The sequence below is a fragment of the Hydra vulgaris genome, chromosome 02 (assembly GCF_038396675.1).
Source record: "Hydra vulgaris chromosome 02, alternate assembly HydraT2T_AEP".
NCBI lineage: Eukaryota > Metazoa > Cnidaria > Hydrozoa > Anthoathecata > Hydridae > Hydra > Hydra vulgaris.
Genome location: NC_088921.1, coordinates 39690644 through 39710686, shown reverse-complemented (window position 1 = coordinate 39710686; position 20043 = coordinate 39690644). Strand labels below are relative to the sequence as shown.

Sequence of the window (20043 nt, the reverse complement as noted above, 5' to 3'; positions counted from 1 at the left end):
ATTTTGAAATTTGACCCCCCCCTCCCCCCTGTTGCCATGCGTACTTTTATGTCCCCACCCCCCCTTAAAAGTACGTACGTTTCTCAAATACCCCCCCCCCTCAAATATCCCCCCCCATCCCTCCTGTTTTTTTTTTCTTAATTAAAAAGTTTAATTAAAAAAAAAAAGTTGGAGGGTACCTTAGATACTTTATACTACCCCAAAGCTTTTTGCTTACGCATTTTAAAAACGTCTTTAAGTATAAATGCAAATAATTATTCAAATAAATTTAAAATTTTTTGATGCAAGTGTGTATTTGGGCGAAAGGTTTATGTGGCGGCAATAGTCGACGGAGATCCAGGTTCGATTCTCGGTGAAATCAAGGAAAATTTTTTTTGTTTTTTTAACGAATCAAATGTAAATAAACTATACTTAAGGTGGACGTTTTTTTCAGGCACCCCTCTTTAGTAAGTAAAAAACGAGTCTAAGGTGAGATCAGTAATATTGAAAACAAAGGGTAAAACCCAGTGGGAGGGAGCAACAGCAAATTTTGTGCCCTTTTGCTATTTTAAGAAACTTTTTATTTTAGCAAAACCTAGCGGTCTTTGAGACGCCATTGACACGTTTTTTTTGGGGTGACTCCGTCCCATCAACCACGGCCCTCAGGTCTTACTCAGGGCCAGTATATAAGGGCGGGCATGTGTGCATGGGCCCCCTCAGGATTTTTTGATGTTTTAATTTTTGATGATAGAACACTTTCACACAACGTGCAAACTTAAGTTTGTTAATATGCCAAATGAGGTGGCCTTGCAAAAAATTTGGATGGCGGAGGCCATCCAAATTTTTTTCCAAATCTAAAAGTTATAACCATGCAAAATTTACACCCCTCTCATTTTGGGGGTCGGGAGGGTAAACGTTTTAAGGCTTTTTGTTCACAGGCCTCCGCCATCCCGATATTTTGCAAGGCCTCCTCATTTGGCATAGGTATAAACAAACTTAAGTTATGAGTTTGCACGATGTGTGAAAGTGTCCTATCTGGAACATCAAAAAATTCTGAGGGCTCCCATACATGTGTGTGCATAGAGGAAAACTATACCCTCTACTTCATATACCATACATCTTTTTATGTTGGCAAACTAGAATCTTTAGTCAGAATGTAACTTTTCTATTGATTAGCTGGTTAATTGTGATAAATTAGAAAATCGAAGTACGTACTTTTAAATTGAACCCTCCCCCCCCCCCTCCCATACGCTTTCGTACGCTTTTTGAAGACCCCCCCTCCCCCCTATGAGCGTACCTACTTTATGGACGACCCCTTATGTCCTTGACATGACAGGTTCAATTATTTACTGATTTTTACACGGATTCAAAACAATTCCAAATGCGCAATCAAGATGTACCCTCGCGCGTATTCTATTGTAGTGTAACATCTATATTGCCTGTTTATATTCTATATTCTATTCTAAATTATATTCTATATAGCATCTATATTGCCTGAAAAAAGTTTTGGAGGTTGTATGGCATGGTATTTATTACTATTTTTATAAAATATTAAATGGTATTAGTAGTTATGAAAATAAAACGTGGCTATTCGTAAAATTGAGAACACGAAGTTATTACTAGAGCTATATTTTGACCAAAAAAAAAAATTATATCATTTGATATCAATAGGCCTTTGAGGGGTCGAATTTTTTTTTCTTTCTTTATGACAAATTAATTTATTAGTTTTTAAAGTTGCTAAGTTTTAAGGTATGTTATTCAATGTGTCTATCGGTAAGTAATATTGCTTTGTAAATTACATTCCATACGCTTTTTACTTCATTAAAAAATCTATTGAAAAAAAAATTGATATAAAAAATAAAACGATTGTTTTCTATTAGTAAGTATATGGTAACTTGATACAGCATTTGTGGAGGACCCTTAAACTGTAGATTATTACTCCATTGTGTCAAACAATTCTCAAAAACTTTTTTTTTTTAATATTTAGGTCAATTTTTAAGAGATTTATGTAAATATAATACTAGGATATTTAATTTTGATACAAAGCTGTTATTTATTGACACTTAAGAATGACATTTAAAATGATATATCTTGATTTCTTAGATATGATTTGGACTATTGGATGTATTATATCGGTTATAAATATTAATTTGCTTATTCAAAGTAAAATTCTTCCTTTTTTTTAAGTTTTATACTTTCTATTACTTTTTTGAGGATGTTTATAGTTTGGTCTCCTTGAGTGTACCTTTATTTATTAAAGGTACCCCACTCTAGGAGTAAGTTTAATAAAAATTTCTGATTTTACTTTAAATATTCTTCAAGTTTAATCAGTTATATTTTGGTAACTAATAAATTTAATTTTGTAAGTATAAATTTATTCTACAAATTAAACCAATTGCCTATAAAAAAAGGCATATTAAAAAAATTGTATTAAAACAAAAACCAAAAGTATCTTGGTGCCCTCACTCTCCTCTACACAGCCCTCAGAATTATGAAAAATAATATGGTTAAAAAATTGTGGCCTAAAACTCTCTAAAGCTGGCACAAAATTTAGAAATGAGGTTTAACATATTTCCAAACGTGTAAACATTTTGAATAAAATTGACAAAAAAACAAAAAATGCCAAGTATGTTGAATTTTCTTTCAAATGTTGACATTTGCTGACAATAAAAATGTAGTATTTTATACCGTTTTATTAGGAATTTAAATAAGACAATATTTTTGATGCTTCTATTATAGTTATTTTATTTGAAGTTTAAATAAAACATTTTCCCAATTTTACTTTTACTATTTTATTTAGAGTTTAATTAAATTGTTTGTTTTTGCTTTTTTCTTTTGGTTATTTTACTTAAAATTAAATAAAATGTTTGTTTTGCTGTTGTGTTTTTATTGTTATTTTTCATTTATTTGCTGTATTATTTACAGTAAGATTTATAATATTATAAGGGCAGGACTTCAAGAAGATTGTAATTACCTTATCTAGAAGCCCTTAACAAAACTCTATTTTATTCTACAATAAAAACATCTATATACTGAATAAAATAAATATATACTGAGAATATATAATCACTAAATATATCATAAATTTAATACTGTACATACTTCAGAAGTGAAACTCAAAATAAAACATAACATCAATATGCAGTACAGCAACTGAAAATATTTTTTAAAAAATCAAAAAAAATCAAGAATATGACTTTTTTAATAGATTATTTGAAAAAGGAATAGATCGATTTAGATGAAGAAACAAAATTAGGCCGTACTATTTCATTCTAGAGAAAAGTTTAAATTATTTTGTTCTGAATTTAATTCAAAATTTTTGTTATGCTGTTTTTATTTTGATTATTTTATTTAGAATTAAAATAAAGCATTCTTTATACTATTTTTATTAAACTCTTTTATTTAGAATTTAAATAAAGTTAGTTTTGCCATTTTTATTTTGATTATTTTATTCAAAATTTAAACGCATTTGTTTTGCCATTTTTAATTCATTTGAAAATAGAAATAAAATTAAGTTTTAAAATTCAAAATATTGCCAACCTCAGACACTGTGAGGTTGGCAGTTAGGTTGGTATTGCCGAATGCCAACCCTAATTGCAAGGGATATATATATATATATATATATATATATATATATATATATATATATATATATATATATATAAATTTATGTATATAGGTAGGTAATGATCATTTATATATATAGATAATTTTATATATATAGATCATTTATATATATATAGATCATTTATATATATAGGTAGGTAATGATCATTTATATATAGAGATAATTTTATATATATAGATCATTTATATATATAGATCATTTATATATATAGATAATTTATATATATAGATCATTTATATATATAGATCATTTATATATATAGATCGTATATATATATATATAGATCTTTTATATATATAGATCATTTATATATATAGATCATTTATATATATAGATAAATTTATATATATAGAAGGTAATGATCAAAGAATAAATTTACTTATAGAAATTTAGATGTTTGTTTATTAGTTTCAGAATATTATATTATGTGTGACCGCGACCTTCTATAATAACAGACCTTGACATCGCACAACAAAGTTGTTAAACTGAAGGCCAATTCCTAATACTGTGTTTACATTTTCGTCTTTTAACATTAGATGAAAGTTTGTGTTCACGCTTTTTTAATAAATCTTTAAAATTTGATTGGTTTATAAATTAGATAGCGCAACTTCAAGACGATAATGTTGTAAGGTTCAAGGGGTTAACATTGTAAGGTAATAATATTGTCAAACTAACGATAAGTTTTTTTAATAATTAAAATGCCTTTAAAATGCTGTGTAACTCTTTGCAAGTCGAACTATTTCAACTACAACAAAAATATCAATTTATACAACTACAACTACAATATCAATTGCAACTACAACAAAAATATCAATACTCAACTACAACAAAAATATCAATTTATAAATTCCCAAAGAATCTAGAGGAGAGAAAAAGATGTAGTGAAGCTATCCCAAGAACTGGTTTTATTGTTACAGACTATACAGCAATATGTCAACTGCATTGGCTAAATATAGCACCTTTTGAAAGCAAATATGGAAAGCAATGACCTTTAAACCCCCCATCTGTTTTTAAAAATATTCCGCCTAGTTGTTTAGCCACACCAGCAAGTAAAGTTAGAAAAACTGTAACTTCAAGCGGTTTTCGAAGCATTCTACCAGATGAGTTAAATGATTTTCTAAAAGAGGATGAACTTATATTTGAAGATATTCAATCTTTGTTAAGTGATAATAATGATGTTATTGTTTTCCAGCTTAATAAAAAAAGTTTACACATACAATCAAAAATGTACAAACTTGGTGTTCCATTATTTATTTTAGTAATTTTCAATGATTTTTCATTTGTAGCTAAGCATAATGGCACAACTTGTAATATTTTATCTTTAGCTGTAAACAAATTAAAGTTAATAAAAACAAAATCAGCTTTATTTGAAGCAGTTAGATTTTTTAAAAATAAAGAAAGTTCGCTTCAGTCAAATATTCTATTCGAACACCTTAATGCTATGAGAAAAGTTAATGTTGGTGAAGTTTTATATACTTCAGATATTATATGTAGAGCATATGAGTATTTTGCTATGCGATGAAGTTTATATGATTGTTTGTGTATTGACTACAAGTTGCCAAGTATAAGGATACTAACACGATTGAGTTCAAAAATAAGCTTAATGGACGACCTAAGTTTCATAAATAGTATTTTTATGAATTTAAATCCATTAAAAAGAACTTCCATACTACTTATTGATTAGGTCTATGTCAAAGCTTCATTATTTTACCAAAGAGGTGCTTTGTTTGGTCAAGTAGTAAACTACCCTGAAAAAATAGCTAAAACAATTTTATCATTTATGATTAAATGTCTTTTTGGAGGTCCAGAATTTATATGTAGAGCTCAACCTGTTTCAAGTCAACCTCAACCTGTTTATGCGGTAGTGGTGTAGTGGTAAACCGCTCGCTTCATAAGCGAGAGGTTCTGAGTTCGATCCCCACCACGTCCCTGGTAGTACCGCGTTCAACTTGTTTCTCCGCGCAGCGGCCTTGTTCGTCAAGGTTCGTGTTTCGGAGCTATAGAGTTGAGAGAGGGTTATTAACCACTAATAAGTAGCCTCCTCCTCTGTAGTGGCCTTCTCGGCTTTGATATATATATATATATTTATATATATAAATATATATATATATATATATATATATATATATATATATATATATATATATATAAATTTATATATATGTATAAATATATATATATATATATAAATATATATATAAATATATATATATATATAAATATATATATATATATATATAAATATATATATATAAATATATATATTATATATATTTATATATATATTATATATTTATATATATTTTATACATATATATATATATTATATATATATATATATAAATATATATATATATATAAATATATATATATATATATATATAAATATAAATATATATATATATATATGTATATATATATATATATATATATATATATATATATATATATATATATATATATATATATATATATATATATATATATATATATATATATATACAGCCCTTGCAATTGGAGTTAACATCCCAATATAGTTCTTTAAGACTTATCAGACATCCTTTAAGACTTATCAGTAGTGCTCTCCCCTATAACATTTTAAAGTTACGTTACGTAATGTAACATAAACGAGATTCGTTACTTTATGTGCAAAATGTCCATTATTTTTACGTAACCGAGATGTAACATTTTATGTAACAATACATAATACTGTAACGTAACGTTATGTGCGAAATGTTCATTATGTTTACGTAACTGAGACATAACATTGTAATGTAACAAAGCATAACACTGTAATGTAATTCTATGTGCAAAGTGTTATGTAACAATGTGTAACATTTTGACCTAATGACACGCAACATTGTAATGTATGGTATCCTTTTAATTAATTGTTTTTTTCATTTACACGTGTATATATATAGAGAAAGTGATATATAGATAAATATATAAGTGATATATATAGAGAGAGAAAAATAAAGATGTAAACAGAGCCATGATTGAATAACAGATTCATGTCAGAAGAATAGAATGTAGATAGTGCACAGAAAGTGCAAACTATACACATACTATTTTTTGGCTTTTTAATGTGTATGTTTTTATAAATTATATCATAAGAAAGATTTTATATACATTTTTGCTTGTGGGTTTATAAAAACTCGTCAAGTATTACGCTTGCATAATTTGCTAAAAAAAAACCGCAATGTAACGTAACAAAATCTAGATGTGAGACATAGTTAAATACGCCTCAAATAAAGATTTTTTCAAGGTTTAATTACGTTTCAGTTTACACTTTTTAAAAGTTGCAATTTTATAAGTTTAAATAAAATATCTGAGACGTAACTGCAAATTGAAACTACTTTTTTTTTGCGACAAATTAGTTACAAAAAAAAAAAGTAGCTAAGACGAACCTATTTTATAATTAAAATAAACAATGATAATTAGCAGTTTCAAAAAAAATATTTTTTAGTTCGATAAACGCATTGTTAAATACCGTAACTTTTGAGTTACAGTATTTAACAGAATTGTTTTATTAACAATATTGTTTACATATTTGATTATTTATGTATTTGATTATCAAAAATGCTATAACACATTTGTCAAAACTTTTGTAACCAAGAAAATTTTTTCAAAAATTAACTCACGCTTGTGGGTTAGTTTTTAAAAAAGACTTCTAAAAGGTAAATGCAACTTTTATAGCTTTAAAAGTAACGTAATAAAAAGTTAAAAAAAGGTACATTAAAAAGTTGAAATAACTTACTGTACTTAAGCAGTCTAAGGTTCTTATTAATAAGTCAGGGTTAAGGTGTAAGGTACAATATTACCTTTAAAAGTTTAACCAGCCAAGACATAACGTAATGTAAAACATTTAAGAATTAAAACTTAATTAAAATGCTTCACAAATATAAGTATTTTTACGTTTTATCAATTCTTTTTTTTTTTTTTAAAGGGTAACCAATTGAGACGTAACGTTAAAAAAATCTATGTTTGAGATGTATTTTAGTTACATCTCAATTCTAGATTTAGTTATGTTACATTATGTCTCAATTGGTTACACTAAAAATATATATAGAGAGAGAAAAATAAAGATGTAAACAGAGCCATGATTGAATAACAGATTCATGTCAGAAGAATAGAGAGTGTAGATATTGCTCAATTGGTTACACTAAAAATTAAAAAAAAAACATTTGAGATTTTGTGACAAAGTAACCAATTGAGACGAAACTATTTTGCAATGAAAATAAAATAAAAGATAGTATTTAGCAATACAGCAATGATGAACAAACATTCACTGCATTTTCAAGTTTATTTACTAAATATTAAATTAATAAATAGAGAATGTAACCTTGTTACCAATTGTAACCGATTGAGATGTAACGTAACTTTAAAATGTTATAGGGGTCTGGTTTTATGGGACCAAACCTTAAAATAAAACAAGAAAACTGATTTAAAGCAATTTAAAAGGTTTGTTGTGTCATGCCAAAGTGCTCAAAGTATAAAGTAGTGGGCCAGCATTAACAACTTGTTTCTCTGCGCAGCGGCCTTGTTCGTCAAGGTTCGTGTTTCGGAGTTATAGAGTTGAGAGAGGGTTATAACCACTATTAAGTAACCTCCTTGTCTGTAGTGGCCTTCTCGGCCTTGAGGAGGTGAATAAAAAAAAAAAAAAAAAAAAAAAAAAAAAAAACAGCAATGGCACATCCCATAAAGTGAGTGCTCAACAAAAAAAAAAAAAATACGGGACCTATATACATTTATATATATATATATATATATATATATATATATATATATATATATATATATATATATATATATATATATATATATATATATATATATATACAGGGGTTAAAGTTGAATAGGTAGTCAAGTGGAGTGGTGTTAAAAATTTCAAATTGGTTGTTCAAAGAATAATCCATTTGGGTGCAGAATCAGTCCTTCAAATTTTTGCTGTAGATGTATTTTTGTTAGGTGCATTTTTGCTGAATTTCTAGGTCTTGACTGATGACCAATACTACTTCTATTTACAATTATTTGCCTATGTAAAATGTTTAAATTAAATGGTTATATGGAAAAAACTTAAAAATTTCAAGCGTTTGTACAGCATAAACAAGAAATAGTTATGTTTATGAAATTCATGTAGTAAATTTACAATTTATTGATGAATATTAAGAAAAGTAAAAAAAAAAATTTATCAACTTGTTAGTCTCACATTTAGGGCAGAGGCGTCTCAAATTTTAGGGCTTTTTTTGTTCCCTGGCTATGATCATCACATTTTTTTGAAAAGCATCTTTATTTTACATATGTATTTGGCATGAGTATAAACATATAAAAGTTTGGAGTTTTCTCCATGTCTTGTTAGCTAGCTCTTACAAAAAGTTGGCTATATCAAACACACAAAAAATGGGAATTTTCTTAAATAAAATCTCAAGGAATTGTTTTATTTTATTACAAATTCCTTTAGATCATTCATAAATTACACCAACTTAAATTTAATTGTAAGAAAAAAATAAAAAGTTTTTCCTCGCATAGTCATAAATTTTAGCAAAAATTAAAATAGCTGTTTAACTTCGATAAAAAACAGCGTGCAAAAGGGAAAATGATCTACTACTTTAATTAGATAAATTAGGCATTGCATAATTTATGGACAATCCCATTGTAAAAAAAAAAAAATCAAAAACGAGGTGACTATACATATATAGATATTATTTTCTGTTTAAATTATATTTAAACAAAAAATTATATATATATATATATATATATATATATATATATATATATATATATATATATATATATATATATATATATATAGTCAGGCCTCGGCAGCACGCGAGAGCTTTATCTCTCACCCACACTACCCTTAAGTGGTTTACGGGAACAATTTATGGCTCTTGCAAAGGTATAATTTTCATATAAAATGTAATTATATATTTCATATAAAAAAAAACAACTTTTTTTTCTCTATATATAGATATAGAGAAAATAAAAGAAAGTTTTTTTCTCTATATCTAAATTAGAAATAATTGCACAAGAGTTTTTAACTTTTCTAAAAGTTAAAAACTCTTATGCAAATTCGATGTAGTTTGTACAAGAGTTTTTAACTTTTAGAAAAGTTAAAAACTCTTGTGCAAATTACATCGAATTAATAAAACAAAGTTCTAGTTTCAGATTTTTTATTTAATTACAAAATGCGATTGTTTATTTTTAGTAAAGTTCTAATAAATAAATGGATAGCTAGTGTAAAACCTAAAGAAAACGCTTATCTAAGGAATTTTTTCACGGAACTATTTTTAAAGGACACTTGTTATGTATATATTCTGTTAACATTAAAGTTACAAGCAAATGATTGTAATAAGAGTAAAACTAAATTTTGTACAGATAGCTCGCCCAAAAACCAAAAGCTCTCATAAAAAGCTGTTTCGAGGAGCAGTGCGCATGGCTCATGATGTTTGTTTTATGAGAGCTTTTCTCTACTCCTGCACTCATTTACTCCGCCGAGTCCTGTATAATAATATATGTATATATATTTAATATAATATATATATATTTAATATTATATATACATTTAATATTATATATATAGATTTAGTATTATATATATAGATTTAGTATTATATATAAAGATTTAGTATTATATATATATATATATATATATAAATATATATATATATATATATATATATATATATATATATATAATATATATATATATATATATATATATATATATATATATATATATATTTGATATTATGTATATATTTAGTATTATATATATATTTAATAATGCGTATATATGTATATAATTTTCTTTTTAAATATAATTATATTTAGACAGAAACTATGAAGATGTATTATTGATACTTAATCTAATCATCGTTTACTGTGCAAATGACTTTTTATTTATGACTGATATCAAATCTTTTATTCATGATAAATAAGATAATTTACATATTTTTATAAGCATGTATACTTTTAAAAGATTTTTTTTTATAGTATTAGGGACTTGTTTAATGTTCAAGGATCTTGAGCAAACCCTAAGTATTATTATTTAAATCTAATTTTTGAAAACTATTGTTATTTTATAAGTGCACAACTAATAGTAATAGTGATAATTTTCAAATAAAGTTGTTTTTTTGAAAATGTATATATAAATATAAGAAAATCTAGTACACTTAATATAAAAACTTTTAAATTTAATTGAGGCAACTAATTAAATTTTATTATTTTTTAATAAACCACAAAAATGCAACTTAATAGACTGGAGTTATTTTATTTTTTAATAAAGATATAAATATTCTGAATATTTTTATTTTTTTACTGTTTGCATACATCAACTGACAAATAGGTGAACATGCAAAGAGTGCTGCTACATTGACTGACGAGTAGGTAGAACATGTAAGAAGTGCTGCAACATCAACTGGCAAATAATAAGAACATGCAAGAATTGCTGCTAAGCAGACTGACAAATAGGTAGAACATGTGAGGAGTGCTGCTACATTGACTGAAGTTTTTGGTTTGGGCAAGTAACACTGATAAACAAATAAAATTTTATTGTGCATATCTTGTTAACTAGGTGGTTTTTTAAAACAAATTAAATATGCTGATTTCAAATATGCAAACCATTTTTCACCATCACGTCAAGTTGTAAAGATATTTGGGTTCAAATCTTTAGTATTTAAGGTAAAATCCCTAATATTGTCGAAAAAAAAGTTGTTCAAAAGTATGTCAACCTGGGTCTCAAAAGAAGCGTATTTTCATAGAGATTTTAAAAATGTTATTCATTTGTAATAAAAATAAGTATATTTTGTATTATTGCTGAATATCATTCTGTTGAAATTTTTTTAAGAGTCTTTATCATTTTTTCACATATTTTTTTTCAATAAATTTTAAGAAAAAATATTTATGTTTTCTATAATCTCTATGAAAATACGCTTCTTTTGAGACCCAGGTTGACATACTTTTGAACAACTTTTTTTTCGACAATATTAGGGATTTTACCTTAAATACTAAAGATTTGAACCCAAATATCTTTACAACTTGACGTGATGGTGAAAAATGGTTTGCATATTTGAAATCAGCATATTTAATTTGTTTTAAAAAACCACCTAGTTAACAAGATATGCACAATAAAATTTTATTCGTTGATCAATGTAATCTAATATTTAAAAAAACCAATTATCTTAAAGTTTTGAAACATTTACAATTTTTTACAATTATTATATTTATTTTCTTAGTTTAATTTTATTGCTAAAACTGAAAGTTTTATTAAGCTTAATTTAAGTTATGTATATATTTATACAGTATTTACAAACATATATTGTTAAAATGTTTATACAATGTTTACAAACATATATTGTTAAAATGTAAGTTTGTATGAAAAATATTTAGGTTATGATTCATTTTTATTAAGTAAATTTGACTATTTTTATTATTCTTAAAATATTTAAATTTGAAATTAAAAAATGTTTAGTTAATTTTATGTAAGTCTAAATTTTAAGTCAGAAAACCTTTAGGAAAAAATTACTTAAGACATTTAACAGGTCTGAAGTTAAATAGTTATTCAAAGATAGCTGATCAATATTGTTCAACTGAAATATGAAAATTAAAAAGTAGATGATCAAATCATTTTTTTGGCAATCAAAAAAAAAAAAAGAAAGTTAAACTTAATTTATTTATTATAATGTAATAATAATATAAATATAAAAAGAAATATTGTTTATATTATTATTAAGCAAAATAACAGACAAAAAAGTAAAAGTCTCGAACAATATAGTCTCAAACATAGATAATATTTAAAGAATAAATTTTTAATAAATGTTATATAATATTCCATTTTATGTAAAAGCTTTTTATCTTAAATGGTTTGCTTAAAATATTTTTCAAAACTACGTTTTCTCCAATGATTTTAAACTCTTTGTATTTGTTATTATTTGGGCTGTCAAAAAATGTTAACTTATGTTTTTAACTGAATATCGCTATGGTCTCAAAATATGTTTATCCCAATAATCAAGAACATTTATTACTTTTAGTTATTTAATATAATTGAAGCACTGATTTATTTCTTTTATCCTTTTGTTTTTTTAATTTATTTATATTATCTATTCTAAATATTTGACTCACAATTTTTGCCAATGAAATATGATTGGCAAGATTTGATTATTGGATATCAAAATATCATTTTTTCTCCAAGTAGCCAATCAATGGTAGTTGATCAGCTGTTATTTTGTGCACTACCCCTGTATATGGGTAATTACATTTAACTCAGTAAACCACTTTCAATCCAATGTGTGTTGCTTTTTTGGCATTAGTTACTATTAATTTTAATAGGAGATTTATAATAGAATTTTCATATGCAAAAAAAAATTCCTAGTGATTATTGTTGTTGTTTTCATTGTTGTTATGATTTATTAAAATTATTTTTTAAGTTCATACATTTTTTTTGTTTAGAGCTGTGATGAATACAACTCGAATTAAAAAAAGTTATCTTTTCATTTTCTGTATTTGTTTGATTACTTTATGGTTTGTATTCTTTTATTCAAATCAGAAAAACACTGAATATCTGGATTTAACTATAGTAATCCCAGAGTTTGAACATTTTGATCATAATGTTGTTGAGACAATAAATAGCATTATCGCTTTTTACCCAGACATAAATATTCTTGTTATTTCCTCAACAGTTCCATATCCTTACTTCCAATTGCCAGGACATAATTCTCAGTTTGTAATAAGAAAGAAAGATCCAAGAAAAGCTGGTTATTTGTCAGACCCTTTTTATTATATAAATACGAAATATATGTTAGTAATTCCAGATGGATCTAGAATTGATATAGGCTTAAATGAGCTTCTGGAAAAATTTAAACAGCAAAGTAAGAAAGTTTTTGTTTTGCCAATATCTACTGTTTTGTCTTCTTGTAACTTAATGGAAGTTGATCTCAAGAAATGGACATTGAAATATTTTGAGAAAAAAAAAGTGGAATCATGTGATTCGTTTAATCGGCAAGTTGCCCTGTTGTTTGAAAGATCAGCAATTAGCAATTTTAGTGATCCTTTCCTTTTACCATTTTTTGAATCTTTTTTTATACAAGCTAAAGTCAATGGTTTAAAGCTTCATCTGAAAAACACAGTCTATATTTCTGTTGGAAAAATTTTACATACTGATAGTCATTTGAATTCTAAACATTTACAACATGTGCAGACATTAAAAAGTGATTTGTACAAAAACTTGGGGATCAAATACACTCTAAATCCTAATGGCATTGAAGCATGGCATGGGTGCACAAAAAAAACTCAAAGGTGCTTTCCAACTGTTATTGATGTTCCAGAATATCTTCATGAAAAACGATGGACACCTCCTTGTTGTCTTGATGCTTTACGAAAAACTGCACGTCATGTGTTTTTAATTTTTGAACAAGCTAACTTCAAATACTGGCTTGAGGGTGGAAGTTTACTTGGTGCTGCTCGTTACAGTGATATTATACCATGGGATTATGATGTTGACATTGGTATTTTCATGGACCAGATTAAAGAGTTTCCTATGCTATCAAAAGTCTGGAAAGGTCAACGATATATAGATCATGATGGTTTTGTTTGGGAACGAGCAGAGGAGGGTGAATTTATTCGAGTACAGTATAGTGAGATAAATCATTTACACGTTGATATTTACCCCTTTTATGAACGAAACAATGTTATGACCAAAAATACTTGGATGAAAAACCATCGTCAGGATATGGAGTTTCCTTCTCACTATGTAAAAAATTTAGAACAACTGAGATTCGCTGGAGCATTGGCATGGGTACCTAACCATTATAAAGAATTTCTTGAGTTAAAGTTTGGGAAGAACTGTATAGAAAATCCACAGTATCCTTTTCCAGAAAAGCTGGAACATTTTTAGACTAAATTACCTGTTTACAGGTTTTAAATGGGGACCAAGCTAAACTGCTAACTGCTAAAAGCCAAAAAGGTGCTCCCTTGTAAATATTAGTGTCATTTTACATCCATAAAGCTTTAGAAAAGAACTTTTATAAAATCTCATTTATAAAAAAAGAAGGAAATAAGACAGTTAAACCATTTTTTGCCAGTTCTAAGAAATTGTCCCACTTGTGTATGTAGAAGTATATATATGTAGAAGTAAAAATTTTTATGGTTAATTATTTTATTATTTAATCTTATAAATGAGATGTTTATAGTTTTTGTATACCGCCATATATATATATATATATATATATATATATATATATATATATATATATATATATATATATATATATATATATATATATCTGTGTGTGTATATAATTAATTCTATTTATTTGATGTCATATTTTGTAAACAAATTTTTTTTGATCATTCTGTTTTGCAACCGGATTATAATTATAATTGAATTTTTTAAAGTATTAATTCAAATTTTATGCTTTTCTTCACTAAGTTATACAAAAATTGTATTATTAAAAATTCTTAAAACAATAAAGCGCTTTTCTATTTACTTGCACTTCTGTTATAATGTTGAATGATTATCAAAATAACTATTCAATGAGTATTTGCTTTAAATTGTTCGACAAATCAGCGCAATATTTAAATTTTTATGTTAATTTTTGTTGTCTAAAACTTATATTAAAGAGTAGTGGCAGGCTATACGAAAGTTGATCGTTATTTAAACGCATTTTAAAGTTGTTTTGTTTCAGCTTTACTATATAATAATTTTTTGCTTTAAATTTTTCTTTGTATTTATGTTAATACTATTATTGTTTTTGTTATTATTATATTGTACTTTGTGTTTTTTATGAAGTTTTCGCGTGTTGATATTTTCGTATTCTATAGCACAAACTCGAAGCAGATACGAAGCCTAGAGGTTTTTGTTTAACAATTTTTGCTGATTATAAGTTTATGTATGATATACTATATAATGAATAATTTAAAGTAATAAAAGCAAAAAATCAATATCAATATCACGAAACAAAAGAAAACTTTACATTAGAGCGAATAAAGCGCACAATTTTATCACCAGTATAGTTGCGTAAAAAAATGAAACCAATAACAAGCTTTGTAGTTAGGAAAAGTATGGCGAAATAACTTTTACTTTTTTAGAGTCCATTTTTTGCCGTCTTATGTCTAACGTATTTTACGAAGTTCGTATAATTTAGGTGAACTATGGTGAACATTCCCGGCCTAATTTCTATTTTAATATTTTATGCTTTGATCTTTTTTATTGGATTATGGGCTGCTAGAAAAAAGAAAACAGGAAAAGGCAGCAAGGATGATGAGCTATTATTGGCCGGTCGAAACATTGGCTATATTGTTGGAGCATTTACTATGACAGGTAATCATTAAATTAGAAAGTAATTCCATGTTTTCCGTTGCTTTATAATAAAATTTTATTCATACATTTTTTCTTTACCAATATGTAAAGAATTTCTAACTATTTCTGTAGCAACGTCAGTTGCTTGTAGCGCTTTTAAATAGGTACTTATAAAGTTAGGAAATGGTTCTATATTTTCTTTTGTTTTTAAGATAAGTAATTTTTTAAATAAGTAATTTTTTAATTATATTTTTATATACTTCTTACTATATTTCGTATATTTTAATTTTTTTAATTTTGTTAGCAACTTGGGTTGGAGGGGGATACATAAATGGTACTGCGGAGTCCGTGTACTTAACAGGTCTTGTCTCGGCGCAAGCTCCGTGGGGATATGCTTTAAGTTTGGTTATTGGTAAGTGCATTTTGTCAAGAAAATTTCTTATTTGCATTTTTTGTTGTTAAGCATAAAGCTCGTATATTTCGTTTAACTAAATTAAATCTTTGTCTTTTATTTTCTTTTATGTACACATGTCTATATATATATATTTTTTTTCTTTTATATGTATGTCTTTTTATATATATATATATATATATATATATATATATATATATATATATAATTTTTTAATATATATTTATACATATATATATATATATATATATATATATATATATATATATATATATATATATATATATATATATATATATATATACACTCCTAGTCGGCGCTTACGGGGACATGTTTTTTTTGTTCCCGATTTGTTTGTTTTTTTTTCCTAATGCTATACTATTTTTATCATAAATATAATTATTTTTTAATTTTTATTGTATTTTTATTTTTATATATATTTAAATTTATTTTTTTATTATAAAAATATGTTTTTTATATTTATTTTTGTTATTTTTATTATTTATTATATTTCATTTTTATTTTTTTTATCTATTTACAAAAACGATTAATTACAGTAATATAACCATATTTAAACCTTGCCGTAACCCTAACCCTGACCTTGATGCTGACTCAAACCAAACCCTCAGTCGATGTAGCAGCTCTCGGCTGCAAGTCAAGCTATTTGATAGTCGATGTATGTACTTTTCGTTCTCTATATAAGTTGCTTACGGGGACATTTTTTTTTACAAAAATACGATGCTTACGGGGACAAGAAATTAACGGGTACACTAAAATGTCCCCGATAATGCTTATGTCCCCGTAAATGAGAAGCCGTGACGCAGTGGTTGCGCTCTTGAAACAAAGGATCCCTGGTTCAAACCACCACTGGGCAAGTTTTGTGACATCGGTTAGGAAAGGGACGTGAACTTCCAATTAAATGCTTATCTGCGGTGCTCTGTGATAAGACCGTAAGGATTTCTTGGGGCACCTAAAATAAAATTTAAATTAAAAAAGTGTTCGTTTTTTTGTAAAGTCTGTCCTCGTAAGTGATACTATAGGTGTTTATATTTATATATATATATATATATATATATATATATATATATATATATATATATATATATATATATATATATATATGCATATACATTTTCTTCATATAGGTGGAATATTGTTTGCCAAAAAATTACGCGAAGCTAATTATGTTACTATGCTAGATCCGTTGCAGGAAAAGTATGGTATTGAAATGGGTGCCATTTTATACATTCCTGCACTTCTTGGAGAGATATTCTGGTCTGCAGCAATACTAAGTTCACTTGGTGCTACTCTTAGCATTATTTTAGGTTTAAGAATTGATTACGCCGTAATAATATCAGCTTTAATTGCAGTTGGTTACACATTTTTTGGGGGGTTATATTCAGTTGCTTATACTGACGTGGTTCAGCTAATTTGCATCTTTTTTGGACTAGTAAGAGTTTTATTTAGTTACGGGTTCATAAGACTGTTTTTATTTTTAAGCTTTTTATATTTAAAAAATATTTCACAGTTTTCACACAAAAAATTTTAAAAAATATATTACAAAGTAATTCGTCTTAAAGATTTAAAAAGGGAAAGAGAAATGGAACGGATTGTGATAAGAAAGATCGCGATATCAACGCATATAATGCAGTTCATTTTTTACAGTGGATCACCGTACCCTTTGCTATGACACACGCTCAAGTACATAAGTTAGCTAATACGAGAAAACAATGGGTTGGCAATATAGAAAGTCGTAATTTAGGTGTGTGGCTAGATAGTGCTTTGCTATTGGTGAGTATTTTTATATTTAAGTGTTTCTGATTACTAGGGCCGTGTAAAAAGAGATAAGCCAGGCTTATACTTTCGGCCGCTTCTTCTACTTGAAAACGTCTATGTCAATCTTAAAATATAAGCCAATAAGCTAAACTGTTTGACACCAAAATAGTTTAAAACTTTGTTTTATTTTTACATTCATTTGTACATTAAACATCATTTATTATAGTTAATTAAATTCGTTAGTTAATTATAGCTTTATTATCTAATATGTTAAATCAAGTTTAAAATGTAATTTCATTTCATTTCTTGCATTATTTCACGCAATATGTTTTAGGTATTTGGAGGTATTCCGTGGCAAGTTTATTTCCAAAGAGTTTTATCTGCTAAGTCAGTAAAAAGTGCCCAGGTGCTTTCATTTTCAGCTGCAGTCGGTTGTATAATCATGTCCGTCCCATCTATTCTGATAGGAGCAGTTGCAAAATCAACCGGTGAAGTTTTTTTTTTCCTTTAAATTTTTTTTGTTAGAGATAATGTTTTGTATTTTTTTTACAAATTTAAGTCGAATTTAATCTTATTTTATAGATTGGAAAAAAGTTCTTTCTGATAACTCAACACAGTTAACTGCAGATGGCGTTATTGCTGACTCGCGCCTAGTTTTACCAATGGTACTTTATCATCTTACTCCAACATGGGTTTCATTCTTTGGTTTGGGTGCGGTTTCGGCAGCTGTCATGTCTTCCGCAGATTCATCTGTACTATCGGCCAGTTCGATGTTTGGAAATAATATATACAAAGTATTAATTAGGCGAAAGGTATATTCTTATATTTACATCAAGAAAGTTGTATTTATTGCTAGTAAATTTTAAATTTCATTTTGTAGGCTTCATCTAAAGAATTTTTATGGGTGATACGTATTGGTATTATTGTGGTAGGCGTTATTGCAACTCTAATGGGACTAACAATTACAAATATATATGATTTGTGGGTGCTGTCTTCAGACTTGGTTTATGTATGCTTATTTCCGCAACTGTTATGTGCAGTATATATTAAATTTGTAAACGTTTATGGTTCGGCAGCAGCATTTGTCCTTGCTGTTTCTCTTCGAACCTTAGGCGGAGAAAAAGTATTAGGTATTCCAATTGTGATAAAATATCCTTATTTCAACGGTGCTCAACAGTTGTTTCCCTTCAAGACGTTTGCAATGGTTTGCTCGTTAATAACGCTCGTGCTTGTTTCCATCGTTGCTAATTATTTATCAAAACACTATTCTAAAACCAGTCTTTCCAAAGACACAGATGTGATTCTGTGTTCCTACAAAGATGACGACATCAACAATGTTAAGTCGTTTTCACAAATCTCTAGATGGTCTGGAAGTTATAATAATATTACTGCAAGTGCAACTGAACTTAGAAACAGAGATGAAAGATTGTTATTAAAGCATAAGTCAACTGAAAAAATCCTGCTTGAAACTCAAGAACTTTAAAGTTTGTATTCCTATAGGTTGTGAGCCATTCTATCAATAACGAACAGCTTAAAAAGTAGATTGGATGCATGAAAAATCCCCACTTGTCATTAACTCAAAAGCATTTTAAAAAACACCATTAATATTTATTGTTATGTTATTGCTATGCAATAGTTGTGCTATTTACTTAATAAAGTTGCAAACACATTGTATTAACTAAATTTAAGAATCATTTAAAAAGAAACAATTTAAATAATAGTTAAGAGCGACTTTCTGTAAGAATCAGACAGAGCTCAATTGTGACCCTCTTCAAATCAATTCAATTTAAAAAAACTTTTATTGACCTTTAATCTACCTTATTTATAAAAAATACTTATGGGGTATTGCAATAGTTCAGAAAAAATAACATAAATAGTATAGATATTTTCTTAGTGCTTCTATATTTATTTATTAAGCGCTTGAATTCAGTATGTTTCCTTGTTACTCTA

At 26.7% G+C, this 20043-nt stretch overlaps 2 protein-coding genes across 2 annotated transcripts; both read left to right on the top strand.

Moving 5' to 3' along the window:
- Positions 1-1482: 1482 nt before the first annotated feature.
- Positions 1483-14670, top strand: LOC100210572 (ribitol 5-phosphate transferase FKRP). Its single transcript, XM_065790850.1, has 2 exons — positions 1483-1504; positions 13058-14670. Exon 2 carries the CDS (start codon positions 13065-13067, stop codon positions 14499-14501), a length of 1437 nt encoding a protein of 478 aa, XP_065646922.1. The 5' UTR covers positions 1483-1504; positions 13058-13064; the 3' UTR covers positions 14502-14670.
- A 536-nt stretch (positions 14671-15206) lies between these two features.
- LOC100202131 (high-affinity choline transporter 1) lies at positions 15207-19813 on the top strand. Its single transcript, XM_065790849.1, has 8 exons — positions 15207-15665; positions 15751-15926; positions 16210-16317; positions 17463-17767; positions 17983-18108; positions 18428-18581; positions 18676-18905; positions 18974-19813. The coding sequence occupies exons 2-8, from the start codon at positions 15758-15760 to the stop codon at positions 19574-19576; spliced, it is 1695 nt and encodes a 564-aa protein (XP_065646921.1). The 5' UTR covers positions 15207-15665; positions 15751-15757; the 3' UTR covers positions 19577-19813.
- The last annotated feature ends 230 nt before the right edge of the window (positions 19814-20043 follow it).

Coding starts and splice junctions, on each gene's coding strand:
- LOC100210572 (XM_065790850.1), top strand. CDS start 13,065: ATGAATACAACTCGAATTAAAAAAAGTTATCTTTTCATTTTCTGTATT.
- LOC100202131 (XM_065790849.1), top strand. CDS start 15,758: ATGGTGAACATTCCCGGCCTAATTTCTATTTTAATATTTTATGCTTTG. Junction 15,927..16,209: donor TGGAGCATTTACTATGACAG/GTAATCATTAAA, acceptor TAATTTTGTTAG/CAACTTGGGTTGGAGGGGGA. Junction 18,582..18,675: donor AGCAGTTGCAAAATCAACCG/GTGAAGTTTTTT, acceptor CTTATTTTATAG/ATTGGAAAAAAGTTCTTTCT.